The 22348-nt window shown below is 30.4% G+C and overlaps 1 protein-coding gene across 7 annotated transcripts; it reads left to right on the forward strand.

The window, feature by feature from the left end:
- Window positions 1-8633: 8633 nt before the first annotated feature.
- Window positions 8634-21646, forward strand: LOC114382242 (glycinol 4-dimethylallyltransferase-like). 7 transcript variants are annotated; one of them, XR_003660224.1, is made up of 15 exons: window positions 8634-8766; window positions 8856-8912; window positions 11216-11493; window positions 11646-11729; window positions 11832-11906; window positions 12276-12359; window positions 12460-12549; window positions 13900-14001; window positions 14503-14598; window positions 14700-14771; window positions 14857-14952; window positions 17606-17710; window positions 18540-20230; window positions 20326-20435; window positions 21422-21646. XR_003660224.1 is itself a non-coding variant. In XM_028341525.1 (13 exons), exons 1-13 carry the CDS (start codon window positions 8715-8717, stop codon window positions 21461-21463), a joined length of 1233 nt encoding a protein of 410 aa, XP_028197326.1. In that variant the 5' UTR covers window positions 8635-8714; the 3' UTR covers window positions 21464-21646. The 7 variants fall into 7 exon arrangements, 1 of the variants encoding a protein (XP_028197326.1); XR_003660223.1 differs by having other exon boundaries at window positions 18540-18863; window positions 19023-20435; XR_003660222.1 differs by having other exon boundaries at window positions 18540-18657; window positions 18753-20435.
- The last annotated feature ends 702 nt before the right edge of the window (window positions 21647-22348 follow it).

Here is a 22348-nt window from a genome sequence, read left to right on the forward strand (position 1 = left end):
GTTATAATAAATGCCACTAGCACTCCAAACCACAAAATACTCACTCTTGGCATTTTAACATATCGCTGGCTGAAACCCCTTCTGCACCTATAGTTCCCTCAATGATAAGTCCCTCCTATTACAATATAGCAGTCCAATCCAAATGTTAGTCCTATTAACCATAAGGCATCAACAGCCTGCTCCACATGAGTTACAAAGGAGAAAACAAACCTTTGGCATGTAAAGATTGCGGTGGTCATCAACCTCATTTTTTGCTTTCTGCAGTTCCTTGTCATCTGCTGATTTGTTATCCAAAGCCTTGAAAACTTTTAATGGTCTACCATTCAATAAAATATCCATCCCAGAAGTAGCACTGGCAGTTGAAATTACAGTATTAGTTGCTTCTACAGTTTTAAATTTTAGAAAACCAATCCCTCTTAGTCGCCTGCATAGAGAGTAAAAGGAGACTATGCATATATGCCCTGTGAATTACAGACACATAAAATTTCAAACTGCATATACTTGGTAACTTGGTGGAGAACAGGAACAAAATATTCTACTTCCCCAAATCCAGAAAATTGTTGTTTCACTTCTTCATTATGACATTGAAAGGGAAGATTACTTATAAAATTTGTTCTCTGAAATCATTTTCTATTCTCTTATGATTTGATAAGTTGTATCTGCTGGAAATTTCAGGCTTAGAAACACCTGAAACCTTTTCAGACTCATTAGATGCTTTTTCATCTGCATCCTTAACAATTTCATCAGATCTTCATCCCTTGTTTTCTTTGATCAACATAGAATAATTGTTCACAGATGTTCCTTTACTAGAGGATCTAAGCAAGTTGTTAAGAACCTTTTTTGCAATGTTTGCTTCCTTATCAAAATTATCTTCACAAGGAGTGCGCTATTAGTTTGGCTACTCTTAACTAGTAATTTCTAGTATTTTTTTGTATGTTTGCAACTGAAAAACAAAATCTTCAATTCTGCAATTCTTCCAAGAGAGAAAAAATGTAAAATGCAAAATATAATGTACTAAGTTATTATATAATGTGACCAACATAGATGTAAACTAGAGAAAGGTCCGTTCTTATATAATACTCATGTTTCTAATTTTAAATATAATGTACTAAGTTTATCTTGTTAATACTCATTAGTTTGTTATGGGTGCTATGAAAACATTAAAGTGTATATAGAATATTATACATCACCAACAATAAAAAGCACAATTACTTATATTATCTAATAAGGACAACTAGTAAAAAAATGAAAATAAATGCTTCATGAGAATTATAAAATGTCTTATAAAAATGACCATCAATTCCTTCTATGTCTTATATTAAGGGCCGAAAGGAGTACTTTAATAGCAATTAGCTGCCATCTTGCATACACTTGATTCATTTCAATCACCTCCAAAATACGACTTAATCTTTGATATGTGCAAACTTAACAAGGAAAAATATTTTATTATACAACCCAAAAGAGAAAACACAACAATTGATTGTAAAGGATCATTTTCAAATGTAGGTCGACATAAATCTATAACTGCTAATAAAATAATGGTCATCATGGCACAACCATAAAACGGATGCAAGCTTCAAGACTATATCAAACTCATTAATTTATGCAGTACTACATTTAGTTGCAAGAAAACACAAATGGATGATTTGAACAGGAACAAGACATTCAACGTCTTGGCAGAAGATTAAACTACCCGAACATCCATTGCTCATCTTCTTTCTACACTTCTTTCAGAATTCTGCGTGGATCCTTTTCCCCCTGCTGGGTTTCTATAACACATATAAAAGGCCAATTCCTCTCCTCCATTCAAGTGTGTTAATTGAACCACAAGGTTCAGAACTAGTGCCTCTTTTTCTTCATACCTTTAATGTGTGATTTTCCATCTTTCCTTGTCTTATCATCAGAGGGTAACTGAACTTGCTTTGATTTCATCTTAATTGATTTAACCAATGATGATAATTCATATTTACCTTTGTTTGACTTCAAAGCATGTAATCTTTCTTCCTCACCCTTCTTTATCATTCCAGAATCATCAGAAGACAATTGCATTCCTTTTACTTTTGTAGGCTCCCTTTTTCGCTGGTGGATCCTCATTATCATTCTGTTGCTTCGGTGCTAGCTGGTTGGCATATGTTGCACTCCTACAAACATTTTTTGGAAGAACAAAATGAAATAGTGAGTTTACTACATTAAAAACAGCATATACGAGCTTCTTGAACCAATGTATAATCACAGAGACCATGAACATCCAATCTTGGCAATTATAACTAGTGTACCACAAGTTAAACATACAAATATTAGCAGGGCAACCACTTAATAATAGTCTTGCTGCCATCACAAGATACCTAGCACAACATTAATTCTTAGAGAAATTAATTTGTAATTAGTACTCTCAATGCAATGATCAAATATTGACTATAAATTCTATTAAATAATAGTTTTTCTTTGGATCGACTATTATTCACATGAAAACACCTTTATAATTGTCACACATTTATCACCATAGGTACAAAATATTATTTGATCAAATTGTGTTTTCCTTTGGATTGAACACAATTCGCATAAATAATTTCATAAAAAATTTATGCAATTTTAATTAAATCAATTTTCACAATAAGGATCACTTTTGCAATATATTATATCAATCAATTTAATTAAAAAAAATACTAGACATACAAATAAATGGGAAGGATCTGTTACTACTAAATTTACACTCAATCATGATAGAAAAAAATATAAAACATTAATTATGGCAAGTAAATATCATATCCTTAAATTATATTTAATGCTATCATTGATTTATACTTAAAATATCCCAAGTAAATATTGCATCCGTAAATAACGTTATCACAAATTTATGAAAGGAATTAAAAAAAATTAAGTATAAATTCCTAAACGAAATCTTTAAAAGATTTTATATAAATAAAAAATAATAATAAGATTATTCATAAAAAATATTTCCTTAGTACCGATTTATGGTTGTGATGTTTGTGAGATGCACCTTAGAGATCGGAGAAACTTCACTTCACCGTCAACTTTAATTTGCTCTCACGTTAGAAAACCAGAGTTATATAAATAAAATGTGTAATAATGTTTCTCCTTTAATTTATTAGCATTACAAGTAACGTAAAGCACAAATTTTATCCAAAAGGAAGTGAAACAAACCAATACACGGTTAGATGACGTTAAAAGTCAATCGTCAGGAGCCATGATCATGAAAACAACAAAGCAACATTAATTTTTTTGACGAAATAGAAAAATAATCCAATTCCTACAAACTAGTCTATTGCAAAAAATAAAAACTTTAAAAATTTTGTACCCCATTGCCCAGAGGCTCTTCGCTATGCGAAGGTATGGGGGAGGGATGTTGTACGCAGCCTTACCCTTGCATATGCAAAAAGATTGTTTCCGGATTCGAACACATGACCAACAAGTCACCAAGGCACAACTTTACCGCTTCTGATACCACTTGTTGGAATTTTAGGGGATAATGGGAACCCTATTAGGTTAACACACTATAAGAAGGCTATGGTCTCCAATATACCGAGTCATCACATATAGTTTCTCTTCTCCCTATCTGAAGAGTTGCGAAAGTCCTATTAAGGAATAAAAAGGTTCTAGTTGAGAAAGAACCATGAAGCCACTAGTTACGCTATTAGTCGGTTATCCGTTCCATATTAGATCCTAAGAAGAGTCCATAGATTAGAAATCACCTACAGATTCAGATTCCACTGCGTTTGTTTGATCAATTATTATGGATCCAGGTATTCCTAAAACTCTTCTTGATAATCTAACATAATGTGTTCCTGTTAGTTATATTGGTATTTTATAAGGATCCCATAAAATTTTAACACATCTTGCTCACTATAGTAATTTGAATTGAATTGTCAGTCTTTGTCATATTCGCAAGCCAAGATGAGTTGCCCCTATACTACTTTAACAATGGACACTCCTTGAAATGACCCTTTTTGCCATATTTGCAGACCGGGATGAGCGGTCACTACAACTTTCCTAACAAATTTGAGCTGTGAATAGGTTTTCAATTCTTTAGTTTATTAATTTTTTTTATTTGTTTAACATGATACTTATTTTTGGAACACAGAAAATAATGTTATTGAAAATCCACATGAACACAAGTGTTACAAACACAATAATAAGAAGAAAGAACAATCTAGTTTCGAGGACTAGGAACCTCCAGAAAAAAAAAAAGAAACGTAAGAAAAGAAATTTGTATTAATTTTCTGCTTGTACATTAGAATATAACATTCATTCTAATATAAACAATGCTCTAACAAATTTCTAACGGAATTTGACGCTACTTGCCTCAGTGGAATTCAAATATAGGGAACTAATGAAATAATTCCTAACAAAAAAGTAAATACGACACACAGCTAATCTTGATGATCACTAATCTTTTGTCTGCTCATCCTTCTTCTTCAAAGACAATTATCCGAAGTCCTTGATGTGGTGAGGTTTGTTGATTTTCCTTTTGGCCTTTGGTTCTTTTCTTCTCCTAACAATAAGACATGACCTTGATATAGAGAATAAACAAAATACAAAAGATATGCAGCATTTATTCCTACAATTACAAAGCATACCCCACAAAATAACTTCTACGTACCCAAGGTTTCCCAATGTTATATTTGCATGCCTTTGGCCCCACCTGTACTCCAAAATAGAAGTGATAACGTGACCGATTTCAACACACGGAACAACTTCATGAGATTTGAAATGTTGGATAAGATTTGATCAAGTTGGTTCTTTATTAATTTAATCATAACAATGAGCTAATTAATTCACCGACTTTCAAATTAATTGAACAGGCCAGTTTGATTCAGTCTGATTTTGATGACTTGGGTCTAAATTGATTACTACAATATAACAATACTCAATTTGCATACTGCTGAATTCATCTAATACTACTTGTCACATAAAATTAGAATCAAATTAATATAACTACTTTGTCCTAAAAATAAAAATATGCTTAGTGATAATGAAATATATTCAATACCACGGCGCTGAAGTTTCTTTTTTCTTTGTTTGCATGATTAAATTGCTTTTGACGATTATTATTTTGTTTTTTATCAGTTATTAATTTTTGTTAGAATATTAATAGAAGAATTTGAATTCTCGATCTCTCATCTTTTTTTTTTCAACCGTTAAACTTTAAACCTGCAAGTCAACAATATAACTCCATTATTCTTTATTTCTTTTGTTATTATTTTGTAATTAATTTGCCTTCGAAAGGTTGACCATGAGATTTACGATGGAGTGTATCAATTTGTAGATAAATCAAATCATGCGTATTGAGTACGTCTAGTATATAAATCTCTCTTCCCCTCGTCTTCTCAGATGCAGCATCGGAGTGTTTGTTTATTTATTCTATATATAGAAAGTGCTTTGTGTTGTTACTGTTAGTAGGTTAGTTTCCATGGATTCGTTGGATGCTATATCTTCTCCTCATTCTTATTCAGTCACGGCCGGTATCTCTGCTTAATTTCACATCACCCATTAATTACTTTTTTCTTTGATTTCACCCTTGGGTATTTGGTCAATTTTTCATTATTATCAAATTATTTGCTGACTAATATGAGAGGAACCATTAATTGGTATATTTATTTTGCAAGTATATATGTACGTGTGTCACCCATTCGAATTTCTCACAATTTTCTGCTCACGTTTTACGAGAATTCACACTTTTCAAACTGGATTTTCAAAAACAATTTAGTTCCATCAAGACAGCCTATTTAAATATTTAACCATACCATATTATAATATTAATTTTAGTAAACGCATTGACTAGGAAGCACAAGTTGCACTTTGTACAGGTTCATATTGAACCTCAAAATGATAGTTTAATGTTTGAACGGTAGCTGAACATGTGTTAGTAAAAAAAAAATAGGAAAAGAAAAATAATACAAAAATAATATAATATCATAATTATACAATAATAAAAATTAAGAAAATAAAGCATCATATTTATTGGTTCTTAAAATTTAAAGGAATATATTACAATATTCAGGTACAAACTTCAACAATACAGAATAACATCATCACAAGTTCCTTTCCAAAAAAAAAAAAAAATAACAATAATAAACAACTAGGGTTTATTTTTATATTTTTTTTAAAAAAAATCAATATAATATTGCATTAGATATTATTTATTGTCATATTGTGAAAATATTTTTTTTTATAGAAAGAATATATTTCTTGTTAATTTTTATCTTTTGACAAGTTTCTTCTATTTTACTTTTTGATCAATTCTTCTTATAGCCGGTTAATGTGATTTATTTATAGCATGTTAATTTAGTTGAGTATTCTCATATCAAGTTTATATATTAATTTGAAGCAAATAAAACAAGCTTATCCGCTGAATCCAGAAGGGCCAAGATATTGGAAACAATGTTTCAAAACTCAAATCAATCTGTTCGATGAGACTGAGTAGACCATGAATCAAAAGTCTGATCGAGTCATAATTTGACCGTCCAGGTTTGTGGTTAAACTAGTGATTCACACACTTTTTTTTCCCTCAAATTATCCAAAATGACATCATTTTATGTTTGTAACTACTAAAAAAACAAAGAAAGAAGAGCTCACGTTTTTGGCTCATTGTCTCATGTGAATCTCCTCCTTCAAATACAAGAAGGAAATTAAGAAACCCTAAGCATTCTTCCACTACACATCGTCAATGACATTCTCCAACTACCAAAGCACCATCGACAACACCCTCCAACCACTAAACTACCATCGACAGAACCCTTTGACCATTGAACCAACATGTCCATCCATTATTGCTCCAAGTCACACTAGCTTTAACCACCTTCGAATCAGTCATGGCTCCTCCTTCCCTGCCTGTGTTTGCGACCTTTCTCCATATAAGTTGGTCACATAATCGAACAGTCATATTACCCAATGATCATAGCTTTTTTTTTAAAAATGATATTTTTAACAAAATAATTATAAATTTAAAATACCAAAACAAACTTGATTAACATTTAAGAGACAAAAAAATAGGGTTAAATATAATTTTGGTCCTCGATAAATTTATGTTTTTGCATTTTGTCTCTGATAAATTTTTCTTTTGGATTGAATTCTTATTATTTCAATTTTTTATTTAGGTTCCTGCTGTTAGTCCGTAATCGTTAAGTGTTTACGTGACTGTTAACTGACCACACAAGCATGTTACATGTGATTTTTTTTCTGATAGAAATTACATGTGAAAAAAAAATTAAGTACAAAATGACATTGTTTTGTGTGTTAAAAAATTTCATTTTTCTTTTTTTTTTTCTTTTTCCAATCTGCTACCCCTTTCTCTGTTGAGCCTAAACCCTAACATGCTCCTACTCATGGCCACCAGTGTGAAGGTGTGCAACTCATCATTCATTCCTTGATTTAGTCAAATGCATTATCTTCACTCCCTTAGTTCCCTTCATCTTCACCTATTCTTTTTTGCTTGCAGCTTCGGCAACCTCATTATTCGTCATCGCCGAATTTGCCGTCTCTCATCTCTGAATACCAACAATGATATCAAAAGCCCCCAAATAATCACAATGGAGAGTTTGGACAGAGCAAGAATGCTAGGTCTCTTTCCCTCATCCTATAGCAAATCAATATAATGTAAGTGTGAATGGGAAAGTATACCACATTCGAATAATAGAGGAGGGGAAATCACAATCTAACCATTGTTTGTGCTAGCCTATGAAGTACTGACACTCACATAGATACCGGACACGACATGGACACGGACACGTGGACACCTGTATTGTCCAAAATATAAAACGTAGTACGAGTGTCGTGTACCCGGACACGTATCAAACACCAAACACAACAAAAAAACCGGAGTATCCGTACTTTATAGATACTAGCTTTGGAAGCAAATTGAATTGGCCAACGACGAAGCATCCTCAAAACAAAGTTTGGAAGATGCCGAAATACGATCCTCATCCTAGAAATGCTCCTTTTGCTGAGAACGATGCCAGCGAATGCCCAAATCTAGTCGGTACAGATTTTTGGTAAATGGTCCTAGCTTTTAACCAGTGGTTATGGGGCAGTTGTATTAGAGACGCAAGTCCATTTTGGAGCTATTGAAGATGGTGAGGGATTTTGACAGGGGAAGATTATCGGAAAAAAAAAAGAAAAAGAAAAGGGTTTAGCTCAAGTTTGAGGGAACAAGAATGTTAGGGAAAAGGTGGGTCCTAGCAGGCGGGGTCATTTGTACTTTTTTTTTATAAAAAAATTCCATGCGTAATGCGTGGCTGGATGTTAAGGATTACAGACTATATTTAAGTCAAAATTTCTGAAATATTAAGAATTCTATCCGAAAGAAAATATTATCAAAAATCAAACATAAAAAATATATATTTAAGAATTAAAAATATATTTAAATCAAAAAAATATTTAAGTTTTTTGTTTTACTTATTCAGTACTGCAAAGACAAATATTCTTTATATGCACCAAAGACTGTCATACTTTATTTGATTATATATTTATATTGCGATTACTTTCCTTGGAAAACTTGACCAAATGCTATGTGTATCAATTTCTAAATATCTAAGAAATTTTATCTCTCCTAAAATAAAATAAAAACTCAATTTTTGTCAAGTCTAAGTCTATAAATTAAAATATCCCATTCCTCTCGTCTCCGCTATATATAGGGGTGTGTTTTCTTTATTTGTTTTATAGAGTACTTTGTGTTGTTAGTGAGTTCCGTTTCAATGTATGGAGGGCTTGTTATGTCTTCGCCTAATTCCTGTTCACTCACAAATGGTATACCTGGATATCGTAGTTTAATTTGGTACATTTTTTCATTACAACATATTTGCTGACTAATATTAATTAGAGGAACCATGATATAGTTGTAGGAGGAAATCTCTGGCGCAGGAAACATTCCACCAGCAATATTAACTATCCAGGTATGTCACACATGCATATTCTCCCTACTCCTTTAATGAACCTTTATTATCATTACTTTTTGCAAATATTGACATTGATATGGTAATGATAGATTGCATGTTCACTTTGAAATGTGATAAAGTAAAGAATTACTTTTCTCGATCACAGTAAGAAAACGAACTAATAGAAAAGGTTGAAAATATATTCGGTATCCAAAACTGCTTTTCACCTTCTACGTCAATGGATGTTGAACCCGTGTCTTCCTTGGCTTTGGAGGTTTCTAAGTTCAAAGGACTGGATGCTAATTTTCTTATTTAAAGAACTTTGTTAAAATAAAATTAAAAACAACAAAGTATTAGAACATTAATTTATGTTAATATATTATTTTATATACTTTAAAAATTGATAAATTATAAGATATATTAACTCAAAATAAAGACTTTTTTTTTATCTCCACTCTTCAAAAATTATATCTCTTAAATGATCTCTTATGATAAGATTGAATTAGGGCATCAGTCAACTCCAATTTTGATTGTTTCTTAGTAGTAAATTGTTATTTTATGTAGGTTGGGCTTTGAATATCTGGAAACTACTGAGGATAAGACTATGGGCCTCTTTTTTTCCTTAATAATAAAAAAAACAAAGGGTAAATAATTTTTTTAAAAAAAATAGGAAAATAAAAATCATAAAATATGCATCAAGAAATGGAAATTAAGATTAAGTGACCAATTTTGAACTATATAAAAGGTTAATCAGTGTTATAATGATTAAAATAAAAGTTAGAAAGTATATAGGAATTTGTGTATGCTTCATCCCCCGTTTACACAATATGAATATTTATTCATTTTTCTTGTTAAATAGAATTTTGTGCTTCTAGTTCATTTGTGATTATTATCTTTAATGCCATTTGGATGTTAAGGGTTTATTAAAAAGAAATTTGTTAGCATAATTTATACAAGTGGGATTATTTTTCTTAATTTAAAACTTTTTTTTTTCAAAATCAAAGTTAGAGAATGTTTGAATAGCCAGTTGGCCTCCTCCAAAATAATTTTGAACCTTTAAAATCAGTTTTATATCATCTTTGGGAGCCTCTAAAAGTCATTTTTCATCAAAGTTTCACCAAAAACTAAGTTTCAGTTGGAAGCATCATATAGGTTGCTTTTCAAAGTTCATTTGTCATTGCCAGTATTAATTTAACAACAACATCAAATAAAAGTTCTGTTAATTATTATTATTAAAAAAAACGAATCTATCATCATACTTTTGAACAAAAAATACCCAAACATAAATCCCATTATATTAAACTCATTTTTTTAAATCACATTTGACTTTACAACTTACTTTTAATTCAAATTTATGTTTGCAAACGTAAACCAAACATACACTCTATTTTCAAAACTAATTTTCATTTTTCCTTTTTCCTTTTTTTAAAAACCTTCAAATGAAAATTCCTTTCAAAATTAAAGTCAACCTTTCTAAAAATATCTTTTAAAAGAAAAAAAAAATTTCATGTTAACCAACCAACAATAGTATATATATTGTCAAAACTGTGACTTTTCAAGTACCTAAGGATACATAGAAGCAATAATTGGACCCATCAAAAGAAAAAAATTATTAAAAAAAATCATTTTTTTACTATCTATATATCACAAAATAAAAAATATAATAAACAAAAAATAGGAAAAGTCAAAATCAAATTCTTTTTCTTGTTAATGGGATAATATAAATATTTTCAAAGTTTTTAAGTCTTGCATGACCAATTAGAGACCTTTTTATAACAAACATTTTCAATAAGGGATCTTACATGGATATTTATTTAATTTCACATAAAAATTATATAATGTCTGAAGAATTTAAATAATATAATTAAAATGAAAATGAAGTGTTAGAAAATTAATTTTATGTTAATATATTATGTTCATTTTATGTTAGAAAACTATTTGTTTTTCTAGTTAGCAGGGTAACATAAATATTCTAAGTTGTTAAGTCTTTCACGATCAATTAGAGATGCTTGTATAACAAATGGTACTTATACCTACTAATATACTTTCTTATGCGTAAATGACTCTAGAATTTGACTCTAATTTTTAAAACAAATTTTTTAATATTATCAAATTTTCTTAAGAGAAAAATATTATCAAATTTTGTTAACATTCTCTTAAAATATAAATTTTGGTAGTGAATTTTTTTTCAATTTTTAAATTGATTATTCTTTCTCGATTCATCATCTCATCGTGATCTTGGTTGTAATAATTTCGAAACAAAAATCTACTCTTTGTTGTGCGCATGACCACTAATAGTACATCCAAATTTGATGTTCTAGGTTCTTGTCCATCAAAAGCTTCGCAAAACAAAAGGAAAATTCAAATGGAATACAATCTTTTGAGGTTCCAACAATCTAGTTTGAATCATCATTACAAATGTATTGAAGGAGGGTCTGCATATCAAGAATGGAACAAAAAATATGTCGTGAAAGCAACCTCTAAACCCTCTTTTGATTCTGGACTTCCAACTTCTAATTCCAAAAACATGTTGGACTCTGTAAAAAATTTCTTGGCAGCTTTTTATTTGTTTTGCTACCCTTACGTAATGATTGGCCGAGTAAGTTCAAACTTTTCTAGTATTATGCTCATAAATATTCATCAAATGTTATAGTTAATATTTAATTCAATTCATTTGTATGCAACACTATTTTGGACGACAATAACATGTTTAATGTTTTAAATGAGTCAATTTTATTGGTTTTTCGCCAGATGTTAAGCACAATTTGTGCAAGTCTCATTGCCGTGCAGAAACTATCAGATATATCTCCATTGTTTATTATTGGTTTGTTACAGGCAAGACTCCAAATATGTTGTTTCTCTTTAAATAGTAAACTGTAAACCACCCTTTAATTAACTTCGTTAATTAATACTTTTTTAGTTTTTAAAACGTTTCAGGCCTTGGTACCTTACACGTTTTTGGATGTTTATATTAATGGACTGAATCAGTTGTCTGACATTGAAATAGACAAGGTATGAAACTTAAAATTATAAATAAATATATAATATGGTATAATAATAAATTTCCTTTTTATGCCTTTTGGATCGACTTTTGTATTATTCCTTTTAAAAAATTAAAAATGACATAATTGTTGTAGGGCTTATCTAAAGTTGAATATTCATAAACATGCAAAGACCATAGTTATACATGAGTATTTATTCATTTGCAAATTTTAAACAGTTCATACGATTTTGACTACCAAGTTACTTTTTATATTTTGGTTTATCAAGTCTAATTAATTATTATATCCTTTGATATGGTGGAAAAACATACATTTTATAGCTTACATACTTTTTGGAGGAAGTGCCTTATACTAATCTATATTACATGTTTTATTGCAGATAAATAAACCATATCTTCCATTGGCATCTGGACAATTATCCTTTAGAACTGGTGTTATTATTGCTGGATCATCTTTAATTTTGGTGCCATATAAAACCATCCATTTTACGACAATATTTTTCAAGATGAACTTCATTGACAAAGTAGAAGGAGGCTTATTGTTTTATTCTCTTTAATTTGCAGAGTTTTTGGCTTGGCTGGATTATAGGTTCTTGGCCACTGATTTGGAGTCTTGTAATGTGTTTTTCACTATGGACCGCTTATTCAATCAACGTGAGTTATTTTAGATTGCATCTAAACTTCCTTTGTCCCTTGAACAATGTTTTAAGATAGAATTATGTGTGTAAAGGTTATGGAGGGAAGCCATGGTGCAATAGTTGGATTTGCTATCATGGGACCTAGGAGTTATTGGTTCAATTGGTCATGATAAAGCTGCTTATAGTAGATCCATAATAATATAAACTAGATTAAGGAAATGAAACAACCGAGTTTTTTATCGAATAAATAACATCGTGGGATCCTAGACTACTCGATGAACTTGACCTCTCCAAATTTTCATTTAGAACACTCATGACAAGATAAAGTTTTCATATTAATTTATAAGGATCAATAAACTATTTAACTCTTAGATTTATTATTAATTAGTTTTCATAAGTTTAAAAATGTAATATAAATTTGTGAAAATAAATATAAAAACAAACATTATTTTAGAACTATTTAAAAATTATAAATTTCTTAATTCATATTTTAATTAATATTCTAAACAACTAAAGAATATACAAAAAGATAATTTTAATCAGTATTTATTTTTGAAATTATTTGAAATATTTTCTGTTTATAATGGGATAATAATGATAATTTTTAATTTTTTTACGAAAGAAAAAAATTTTCAGTAGTAAAATTTTAATGATTAAATTTAAAAATAGTTTAACTGAAGTGCCATTTTATCATCATCAAAATATTAATATTGATTAAAAAATTTAATAAAAACACATTAAAAGAAAGAAAAAAAATTTCATGTGACTACCATGTAAATCCCAACTCCCAAGTGACACAAGATGTCGCATGATAGGTTGACATGCTATTTAGTGCACACATCAACACTTAGTTGTCCCAAATTAATGTTAGGGACTAAAATTGTTGACGAAAATAAGGTAGGAACAAAAAGTGTAAATTTTTTTTATAGGATTGAAATAAAAAAATCGCATATTTATAGAGATCAAAATTTATTTAATCCTAAAAATAAATATTAAAATTAATATGATAATATCCTTTGATATAATTGATGTTATTTAAATTTTCAAATTTTACCATTAACTATTATAATTATTAAATGAGGACTATATGTAAGAGAGAGATATAATCCTCCTATTGTGTTGATGCTTTTTTTATAATTAGGATAATCTAAACACCTTATTTTCTATAAAAACAAAAAACAACTGAAATTGAGAAATTTAAATTTTCCCAAACGTGCTTCTACTAATTAAAATTGGCTATTCAAATTAAAACTAAGTTATTAGATGGACATATATGAATATTTTCAAACATGAACACTAATTAAAAGAAAAGCTCATTTTGAAAAATATTGTTTGATGGTGATAGCGTTGTTTTGAAACTTTTCAGGTACCGTTGTTGAGATGGAAGAGACATCCACTACTTGCAGCAATGTGCACTTTTCTTACTTTGACAATTATATTTCCAATTACATTTTTCCTTCACATGCAGGTTTTATTCTATAGCTAATTATGCTTTATATATATATATATATATATATTGTATTACCTTGTATGCGTATAACAAGAATAATAATGCTCATCCCAAGTTTTTTAGGTTGGATTTAACTATTTGAATTCAGAATGAATCATGATGGGATATGAGTAAGAAAGTTGAAAATAAATGAAGAGATAAAATGAACTCACTTTAATTTGGCTAGTTTGATATGTACATTTATATTGAAAGATAATTATGCCAAGTATGACTATCTCACCTAAATAATAGAGCCTGTAATTAATTATCAATAAATAATTACATACAATTACATTTAAGTCATAAACCATCAAACAAATACCATCTTTTGTATGTACTAACATATTTTCACCACATAATCCTAAGAATGCTATATTCTCTAACAACCCTTCCGATGTTATTAATAAAAATAATAAAGATGAAAGGAAGCTAAATACTTTTTTTTTTTAATTTCTAACTAATTCATGTAACAATGTCCAGACTTTTGTGTTGAAGAGACCATTTGTCTTTCCGAGATCACTGGTTTTTGTTATTGTATTCATGAGCTTCTACAGTGTAGGCATAGCATTGTTCAAGGTAAAGGCCTCTAGTTTCTCAGAACATATGTTTGTTTCTAGAATCAAGCTTTGGGTTCAATATGTCCACCTAATGTAAAACCTTTTATTGGATTTATATAGGACATACCTGACATTGAAGGAGATAAGAAATATGGCATCCATTCTTTTTCAGCACGTTTAGGTCAAAAACGGGTATGTGTTTCAAATGCAACATCTTAACAAAATTGCTTGTGCCTTCTTGCATGACCTTTGGTTGTTCCTGACTAATCATTGTCAGGTATTCTGGATTTGTGTTTCACTTTTTGAAATGGCCTTTGGAGTTGCCCTCTTGGCAGGAGCAACATCTTCTTGCCTTTGGATTAAAATTGTCACGGTAATATGCTTATTACATGTATAGGTTGCAATTATATATAGGTGTATATCCTTCTTTCCCTTAGGGAGTTATTCGTTTTGCACCCAACAATTGGAGTTTGATTTTGATTAGCAATTGTTAAAATATAAAACAAATGTCTTATAATTTCTTGGTTGTATAGTAAGTAATTTGGAGAGACTTATATTACCTTTAAGTTTATTTTTTTCCTTAAATATAATGAATTATATCTTTGTCTAACAAGGAATAAAGGCAGGGCTCCTGACATTTTAGAAACCCAGAGTAAAATAATTAAAGAAAAGCCCTTATTATATGTAAATATTAAAAAAATAGAAATATATATTACCTAAACCCTAAATACATACGTAATTTCTTTAAAATAATTTAATTTTATTACATTAAGTGAATAACATGATTTTATTAAATCTCAAAAAAAGATATAACATTTTTCATTCAATTTACTCATGTTATCATCTATAATTTAATTTACACATTAAAAAAAATTCATACGCAAACATTTATACATAAAGACACCTTTATAAAAAAAAATACACAATATGTATACATAATTTTTTCTATAATGATATTATAAAATCTTGTTTTTCATAACTTTTCATTTTTTTTCTTTCTTTCTTTATCTTCCTTTTTCATCAAATTTTGTATTAGACTTTATATTTTCTCGTTCTCTCTCCTCTTCATTTTTTCTCTTATCACTGAAGATGATACACCTCCAAACAAATATACAACCATCATTTTCAATCATTTTTAAATTCTTTATTTTTTTTCCTAAATGTTTTAATTAATAAAAAAATAAAGAATTGTTATTCCATCGTTTGAAGAAGAGAATATATTATTTTTAAGTTAAAAATAAATTTCCTTTTAATAAAAATGGAGAGTCAGTTATACTTAAAAAAAATTTAAGCATGACATCTAAATAATATAAATATTTTCTATCATTGGAATTGTTATTATAAATTTTATAAACTAAATATCTTTTCTCCAAATGCAATTCTATAGCCTTGTATTTTTTGTTTAATTTATATAAAAATGATATGATTTTTATGATATGTGATCAATTATTGTGATTATTTTAGTTGTGGATTAAATTTAATATATTAATTTTAAAATTATAATTTATATTATATTTGGCTCCTAAAAAGTGCTTTTCTCTATCCCTGCCATCTATTATCTACAAACTATCATTATTTTAGATTAAAACTTATGTATATTTATGTTCGTTATTGATATTTCTAACTTTTAGTTTTATTCCTTTATAATTAAAGTTTAAGTTTGTGTTTTTTATCCTATGGGAAAAAAAAGCAAACACGTCTGTTATTAAAGGTCTATTACATGTTAATATGTCACAATTAACTAGAAATTTATTTAGCATTGATTTATGAATAAAATCATTAGAAAAAAATAAATCAACAAATAAAAGAATGATACTTTTTAATCATATATCATATTTTAATTTAAATAAAAAGAGATATAAAATTAAACAATAATTTTAATTCATTTATGAAAATAATATAAATCTTTCTATAATATACCTTTATATTTTTCTAAAAATTTTGGGTCCCTTTAATTCATGAGTCTAGGGTCATCATCTCTCCAATCAAGGTCCAAGGTTGGCCTTGATTAGAGGTCTATTATTAATATTATAAAAAATATTTTTTTATCATTTGTGACACATCATTCATTTCAATATATTAGTGTAATATTTATTATTATAACTATTCTATTTGTTTTTCCTACTATTCCTACAATAAAATCTTTAGAATTAAATATGTTTTGAGTTCTTGAAAAATTATCAAATTTTGTTTGGAATCCTAATAAATTATTTTTTCTTGTGTTGAGTCTCTAATAAATAAAAATTTTATTTTTCATCCTTCTTATTTTGTTTAGTCCTTCTAATATATCTATTTTTTTATTTTGATCCTTATAAAATTTTCTTCGTTTTGTATCAGTCCCTTCAAAAAATATTTGATATAGACTCAAAACAAAATTTTCTAATTTATGAGGAACCAAAAGAAAAAATGAATATATTAGAAAGACTTAAACAAAATAACAAACACTCAGCACAAAATTTTTACTTTATTAAGGACTTAATATAAAGAAAAAAAATTATTAGAGACCCAAAAATAAAATTTTCCAATTGACCTAAAAACATATTTAAATCGAATCCTTAAACTAGTGAATCTGACATGAACAATTACCACCCGACAAGTGAGACTATAGACTATATTATTGATAAGAAAACAAAACCAAAATTTTCAAAAATAAATTATCCCAACCAAGGCCTTATGCTATAAGCCGAAAAATATTGACAAAGAGTACACATATTCTTTCTCCCCTTGACCTCTCTGTATAGTTTACCAGAGTGTAGTAGACTATTTTGTTTAATATTAATTGTCGCCTGATAATATGGTAGATATTTATAATTAAATGAATAAATATTTCCCTAGGAGATATGTCTGTATTGCATAGATTATTCCAACTTTATAATCTTGATAGTATTGCAAAGGGTACAAGATGATCTTTAAAGGAGATACTCATTTAGGACAAATCATAGGTCTATTGTTTTATGGATCGATATACATGATATGAAATTGTTTAAACTTTACAACAATGTTTGAATTGATTGCCAATGTTTTAGGGTCTGGGACATGCTGCTCTTGCTTCCGTTCTTTGGTATCAGGCCAAATATGTAGATTTGACAAACAAAGTTTCCATAAGATCCTTCTATATGTTGATTTGGAAGGTAATCCTATTAAATACTATTTTTCATTTTAGGAGTTGAATATCAAGATTATTATTTAAAAGAAATAGTTTTATGTTTATTTTTCCCGTGTTTTGTGAAATAAGGTAGTTATTTCTGTTGATTTCCATTTTCCAATTCAAATACAAAAACATGAGGGTAAATTGTAATGACCCGTTATCACTACATGTCAACTAGATAACTGATAAGTGGAAGCTTTTATTTTAGTTTATTTTTAAAAAATTAATTTAGCTTTTTTTTTATAAATAATACTTGTGAACTTTTTCACATTTCAAAAATAAAAGCTAAAGATAACTTACAACTCTGAGATAATACATCCATATATTACAAAATTATTTGAATGAAACTGTGTTACTTATGACACTACAACATGCTATCAACACACAAACCTTTTAGATATAACACTTACAAACAACTATACATCTGTATGCAATTTTTGCAAATACAAAAAAATCGTAAACACTTAAGCGGGTCAACATTAACAAAAAAGATCAAAGGAAGGAAAAGAAAAGTCAAGTCTTTGCATTCGTGTATAAACTTCGATGTTCATAGAGAAAGATCCATCTTGCCTAATCATATATTCCTGTGAACATGATCTTCAAGGTCGTGACAATCACAACCACATGTCATAATGCAAATGCAAGCTTATCAAATATAATATACTTAAATATTAAAAAACCAAGTAGCAACCACATTCAAGCCACAGAGAATATCCTATGTACAACCATTAAATTTCAACAATCAAGTATGACCAAAGAAATATTCCACAAAAAGGTATAACTTTGCAATAATGATAATAATATCATGCAAGGAAATGCATACTTGACTCCATGAAAATTTTCACCACCACATGAGCTGTTAGGGATAAAGATCAAGCTAGCTGGTTTCGAGGACCAGGGCCTCCATAGAAGAGAAGAGAAGAGGAAATAGTAAGGCAAGGGATATTTTCATTCATGATTCTGGCTTATTTACATACTTATTTATACTATCCTCTAATAACAGAATTCTTATCTTTTTGTGCAAGAGGAATATCACAGAATCAATTCCGTTAAGCTTGTCCCCTGCTCTAATAGCATCATCACACAATAAGGATTTCTACTAAATCCCTTTTCTACCCTTAAGCATAATCTCAAAGGTAAGTTGGCCTCATGATTCTTCTTTTGGGCTTTTCCTCAATCTGCACCTTGGTATGATCTGCTTGCACCTCTGCTGAATATTCTATTTGTACCCCTGCTCTGTGGTCTGTGGTTTCCCTATCATCTCGCGGCCCTTGGGAAATCACCTTGTCCTCAAGGTGATAGTCATGGCAAAGAGTGGACCAATCCTCCCAAGATGTATCATCTGGGGATAAGCCATGCCATTGAACCAAGACTTCCCAAGCGTCCGAAGGGGTTCTGCGATAATCCACAATTGCTGCCGGAGTGATAATAGGTTGATCATTGTGAAATTGGTCTGGTAAAGGCGCGGGAGAGGTGGTCTCCAGTTGACCACGGAATGGTTTGAGAAGAGAATAATGGAAGACCTCATGAATTTTCGTATCTGGTGGAAGTTGCAGGTGATGAGCTACTTTGCCGATGGCTTCGATAACCCGGAAGGGTCCATAGTACCTCCTTGTTAGTTTACCAGAAGAACTTTGAGAGCCTTTGGCCGAGGTCTATCTATGGGGTCGCAATTTGAGCCAAACCCAATCACCAGAATTGTAGTTTACGTCGCTTCGGCGACGGTCTGCCTGTTCCTTCATGCGACTTTGGGCTTTCAAGAGCTTTCTACGAACCATTTGGAAGGTCTCATCTCGGTCCTGCAGCAAATTATCCACGACATCCACAGTAGAGGACCCTGCGATGTACTCAGGGAAATTGAACGGCTTCTTGCCGAAAGTGAGCTCGTAAGGAGTGGTCCCGGTGGCGGAATTCCAGGACGTATTGTGTGACCACTCTGCCCAAGGAAGGTACTTTCCCCATGAGCTTGGTCGCCGGTGAACGAAGCTTCTCAGGTATTGCTCAATAGTCCTATTGAGCACCTCCGTTTGGCCATCACTTTGGGGGTGATAGGCGGTGCTCATCCAGAGTTGAGTGCCACTACGCCGGAAAAGTTCTTGCCAGAATCTACTAATGAAGAGGGGGTCCCGATCAGACACCAAACTCCGGGGAATGCCGTGAAGCTTGACGACGATGTTGACAAATAACGAAGCTACTGCTAACGCTGTGTGAGCTGTGGGTAGCATACCCAGATGAACCCCTTTCGAGAACCTATCCACAACGACGAGGATGACTGTGTGACCTTGGTACACCGGCAAGCCCGTGATAAAATCGAGAGAAAGGTCCTCCCACGACCGTGACGGTACCGGGAGGGGACATAACAATCCAGCCATGCGCTTAGTTTCGTACTAAGCGGGAGGTCTTGAGTTCGACTCTCAACGAGAGCACCAATGTTAGGGATAAAGATCGAGCTAGCTGTTTTCGAGGACCAAGGCCTCCATAGAAGAGAAGAGAAGAGAAAATAGTAAGGCAAGGGATATTTTCATTCATGATTATGACTTATTTACATACTTATTTATACTATCCTCTAATAACAGAATTCTTATCTTTTTGTGCAAGAGGAATATCACAGAATCAATTCCGTTAAGCTTGTCCCCTGCTCTAACAGCATCATCACACAATAAGGATTTCTACTAAATCCCTTTTCTACCTTAAGCATAATCTCGAAGGTAAAGTGGCCTCATGATTCTTCTTTTGGGCTTTTCCTTAATCTGCACCTTGGTATGATGTGCTTGCACCTCTGCTGAATATTCTATTTGTACCCGTGCTCTATGGTCTGTGGTTTCCCTATCATGAGCGATCTTCATAGCCCCCATATCCCTTAACACATGATACTCATCTTGGACCATTGGGGACTTGTTACGATTCCTATTATTTACTCACAGGCTTCCTATGGAGTTCATGAGACCAATAATCCAGGAGTTCATGAGGCCAATAATCGAGATTGGTGAGGTGGACGCACAATCTGAAAGCTTATAAAAACAATTGCTTCCCTTGGAAGCTTTAAACACCTGCCACCCATTTTTATAATATAAAAATATAGCCTTCGATATCTTTTTTTTTATCTTTTCTTTTTACTATACTTTTTATTTTACTTTACATTGTATTTATAATAGAAATCTAATGTTTTATTTTAATCAGTAATATTTTTCTTCTAATAATCATTTTAATCAGTAATATTTACTATACTGTTTCTATGTATTTTATTTTAAGTATTAATAAATTCCTAACTCATTATTATTTTTGCGTGTTACAGCCTTTTACTTGTTATTCATTCTTCATCTTAGTCTTCAATAAGCTTTCCTTATAATTGCCTTGGCCTTTTTTCCTTTATCGATGTGTCATTGGTTGGCTTTGCTTTCATCAAAACATTCATATTTTATATTTTGACATTTAAGATCTTAAAGCACAAGAGGTCATGATTCACATTCTCTTTTCTTTATGAATAACAATGTCGATCTAATTTTATCCTTTGATGAAAAAATTCGACAACGTTAGAAAAGTGAAGGACATATTGGGATGCGACGTATTTTAAATTTATATATATATATATATATATATATATATATATATATATATATATAAATTCTTTGACTTTTTTCATACAAATTAAGTGGAACCTAATCTTGTATTGATGTCTTGTTTCTTTTTGCAGTTGTTGTCCGTAGCATACCTCCTCATGCCTTTAATCAGATAAGGATGACGTTGAAGGTTAAAACCGTCCTCGTGACACATACATCAGAATAAAATGGATATGTTTTGCATCTAAACTTTATTAAAATAGAAAAAACTACAGCGATATGTGTTCCCTGGATATCAGTTCTTGTATTATTAAGATATTTATTTAAATGTGTGAAGGCTTTATGCATATCCAAACTAAGATTGACCTCTATTGTCAAATCTTTAATATGTGGAACAAGAAAATAGAAGCAAACTGCTATACCAGAATTTGAGTTAAAAATTAGTTCTTTAGGAAAGAGAATAGTGATATTAATTTTGTGTTTGTTTGTGTTGCATAGCATGAGATAGAGGTCAATTATACGAAAGGCACATATGAAATAGAGTTCACGAAAGGCACAAACTCTTAAATGATTTCTTTAATAAAATACACGGTCGTGCTAATTATACGAAAATCATTTTCATGCAAATTAGCATTTCCGATTTTATAAAACACAGGATAAAACCATTCATATCAAGTATGAACAATTAAGCACATTTCCCTCAAAATCAAGTTTATATTCAAATCTACTATTAAAACTTTCTTTTCAAGTTCGAAATAGTTAACCCTATTGTTGATTCTTTGTATAAGTTCTGTTACTCTTAAACTTGCACAAGATAAAAAAAACAAACAAACAAGAAAACACAGCAAACAAGCACAGCAGAGCAAGATCCAAAGATCTACGTGGTTTGGCAATGTGCTTACATCCACGGGAAAGTGTAGCTCATCATCATCACATTATCATGAAATTACAAGTTCAATACAAGCAGCAGCTAGCTTTGATCTTTCTTGGTTTCTCTTTTCAAAACCTCTCTTAATCACCTAGCTCACTATCTTCTTTATGAACTCTCTGAATTTTCTGCA

The sequence above is a fragment of the Glycine soja genome, chromosome 13, assembly GCF_004193775.1.
Source record: "Glycine soja cultivar W05 chromosome 13, ASM419377v2, whole genome shotgun sequence".
Lineage (NCBI taxonomy): Eukaryota > Viridiplantae > Streptophyta > Magnoliopsida > Fabales > Fabaceae > Glycine > Glycine soja.

Bases quoted from the DNA above. Each gene is read 5' to 3' on its own strand.
- LOC114382242 (XM_028341525.1), top strand. From the start codon at position 8,715: ATGTATGGAGGGCTTGTTATGTCTTCGCCTAATTCCTGTTCACTCACA. The intron at 11,494-11,645 runs GTAAGTTCAAAC...GTTTTTCGCCAG, and splicing joins CTTACGTAATGATTGGCCGA to ATGTTAAGCACAATTTGTGC. The intron at 17,711-21,421 runs GTAATCCTATTA...TTCTTTTTGCAG, and splicing joins TCTATATGTTGATTTGGAAG to TTGTTGTCCGTAGCATACCT.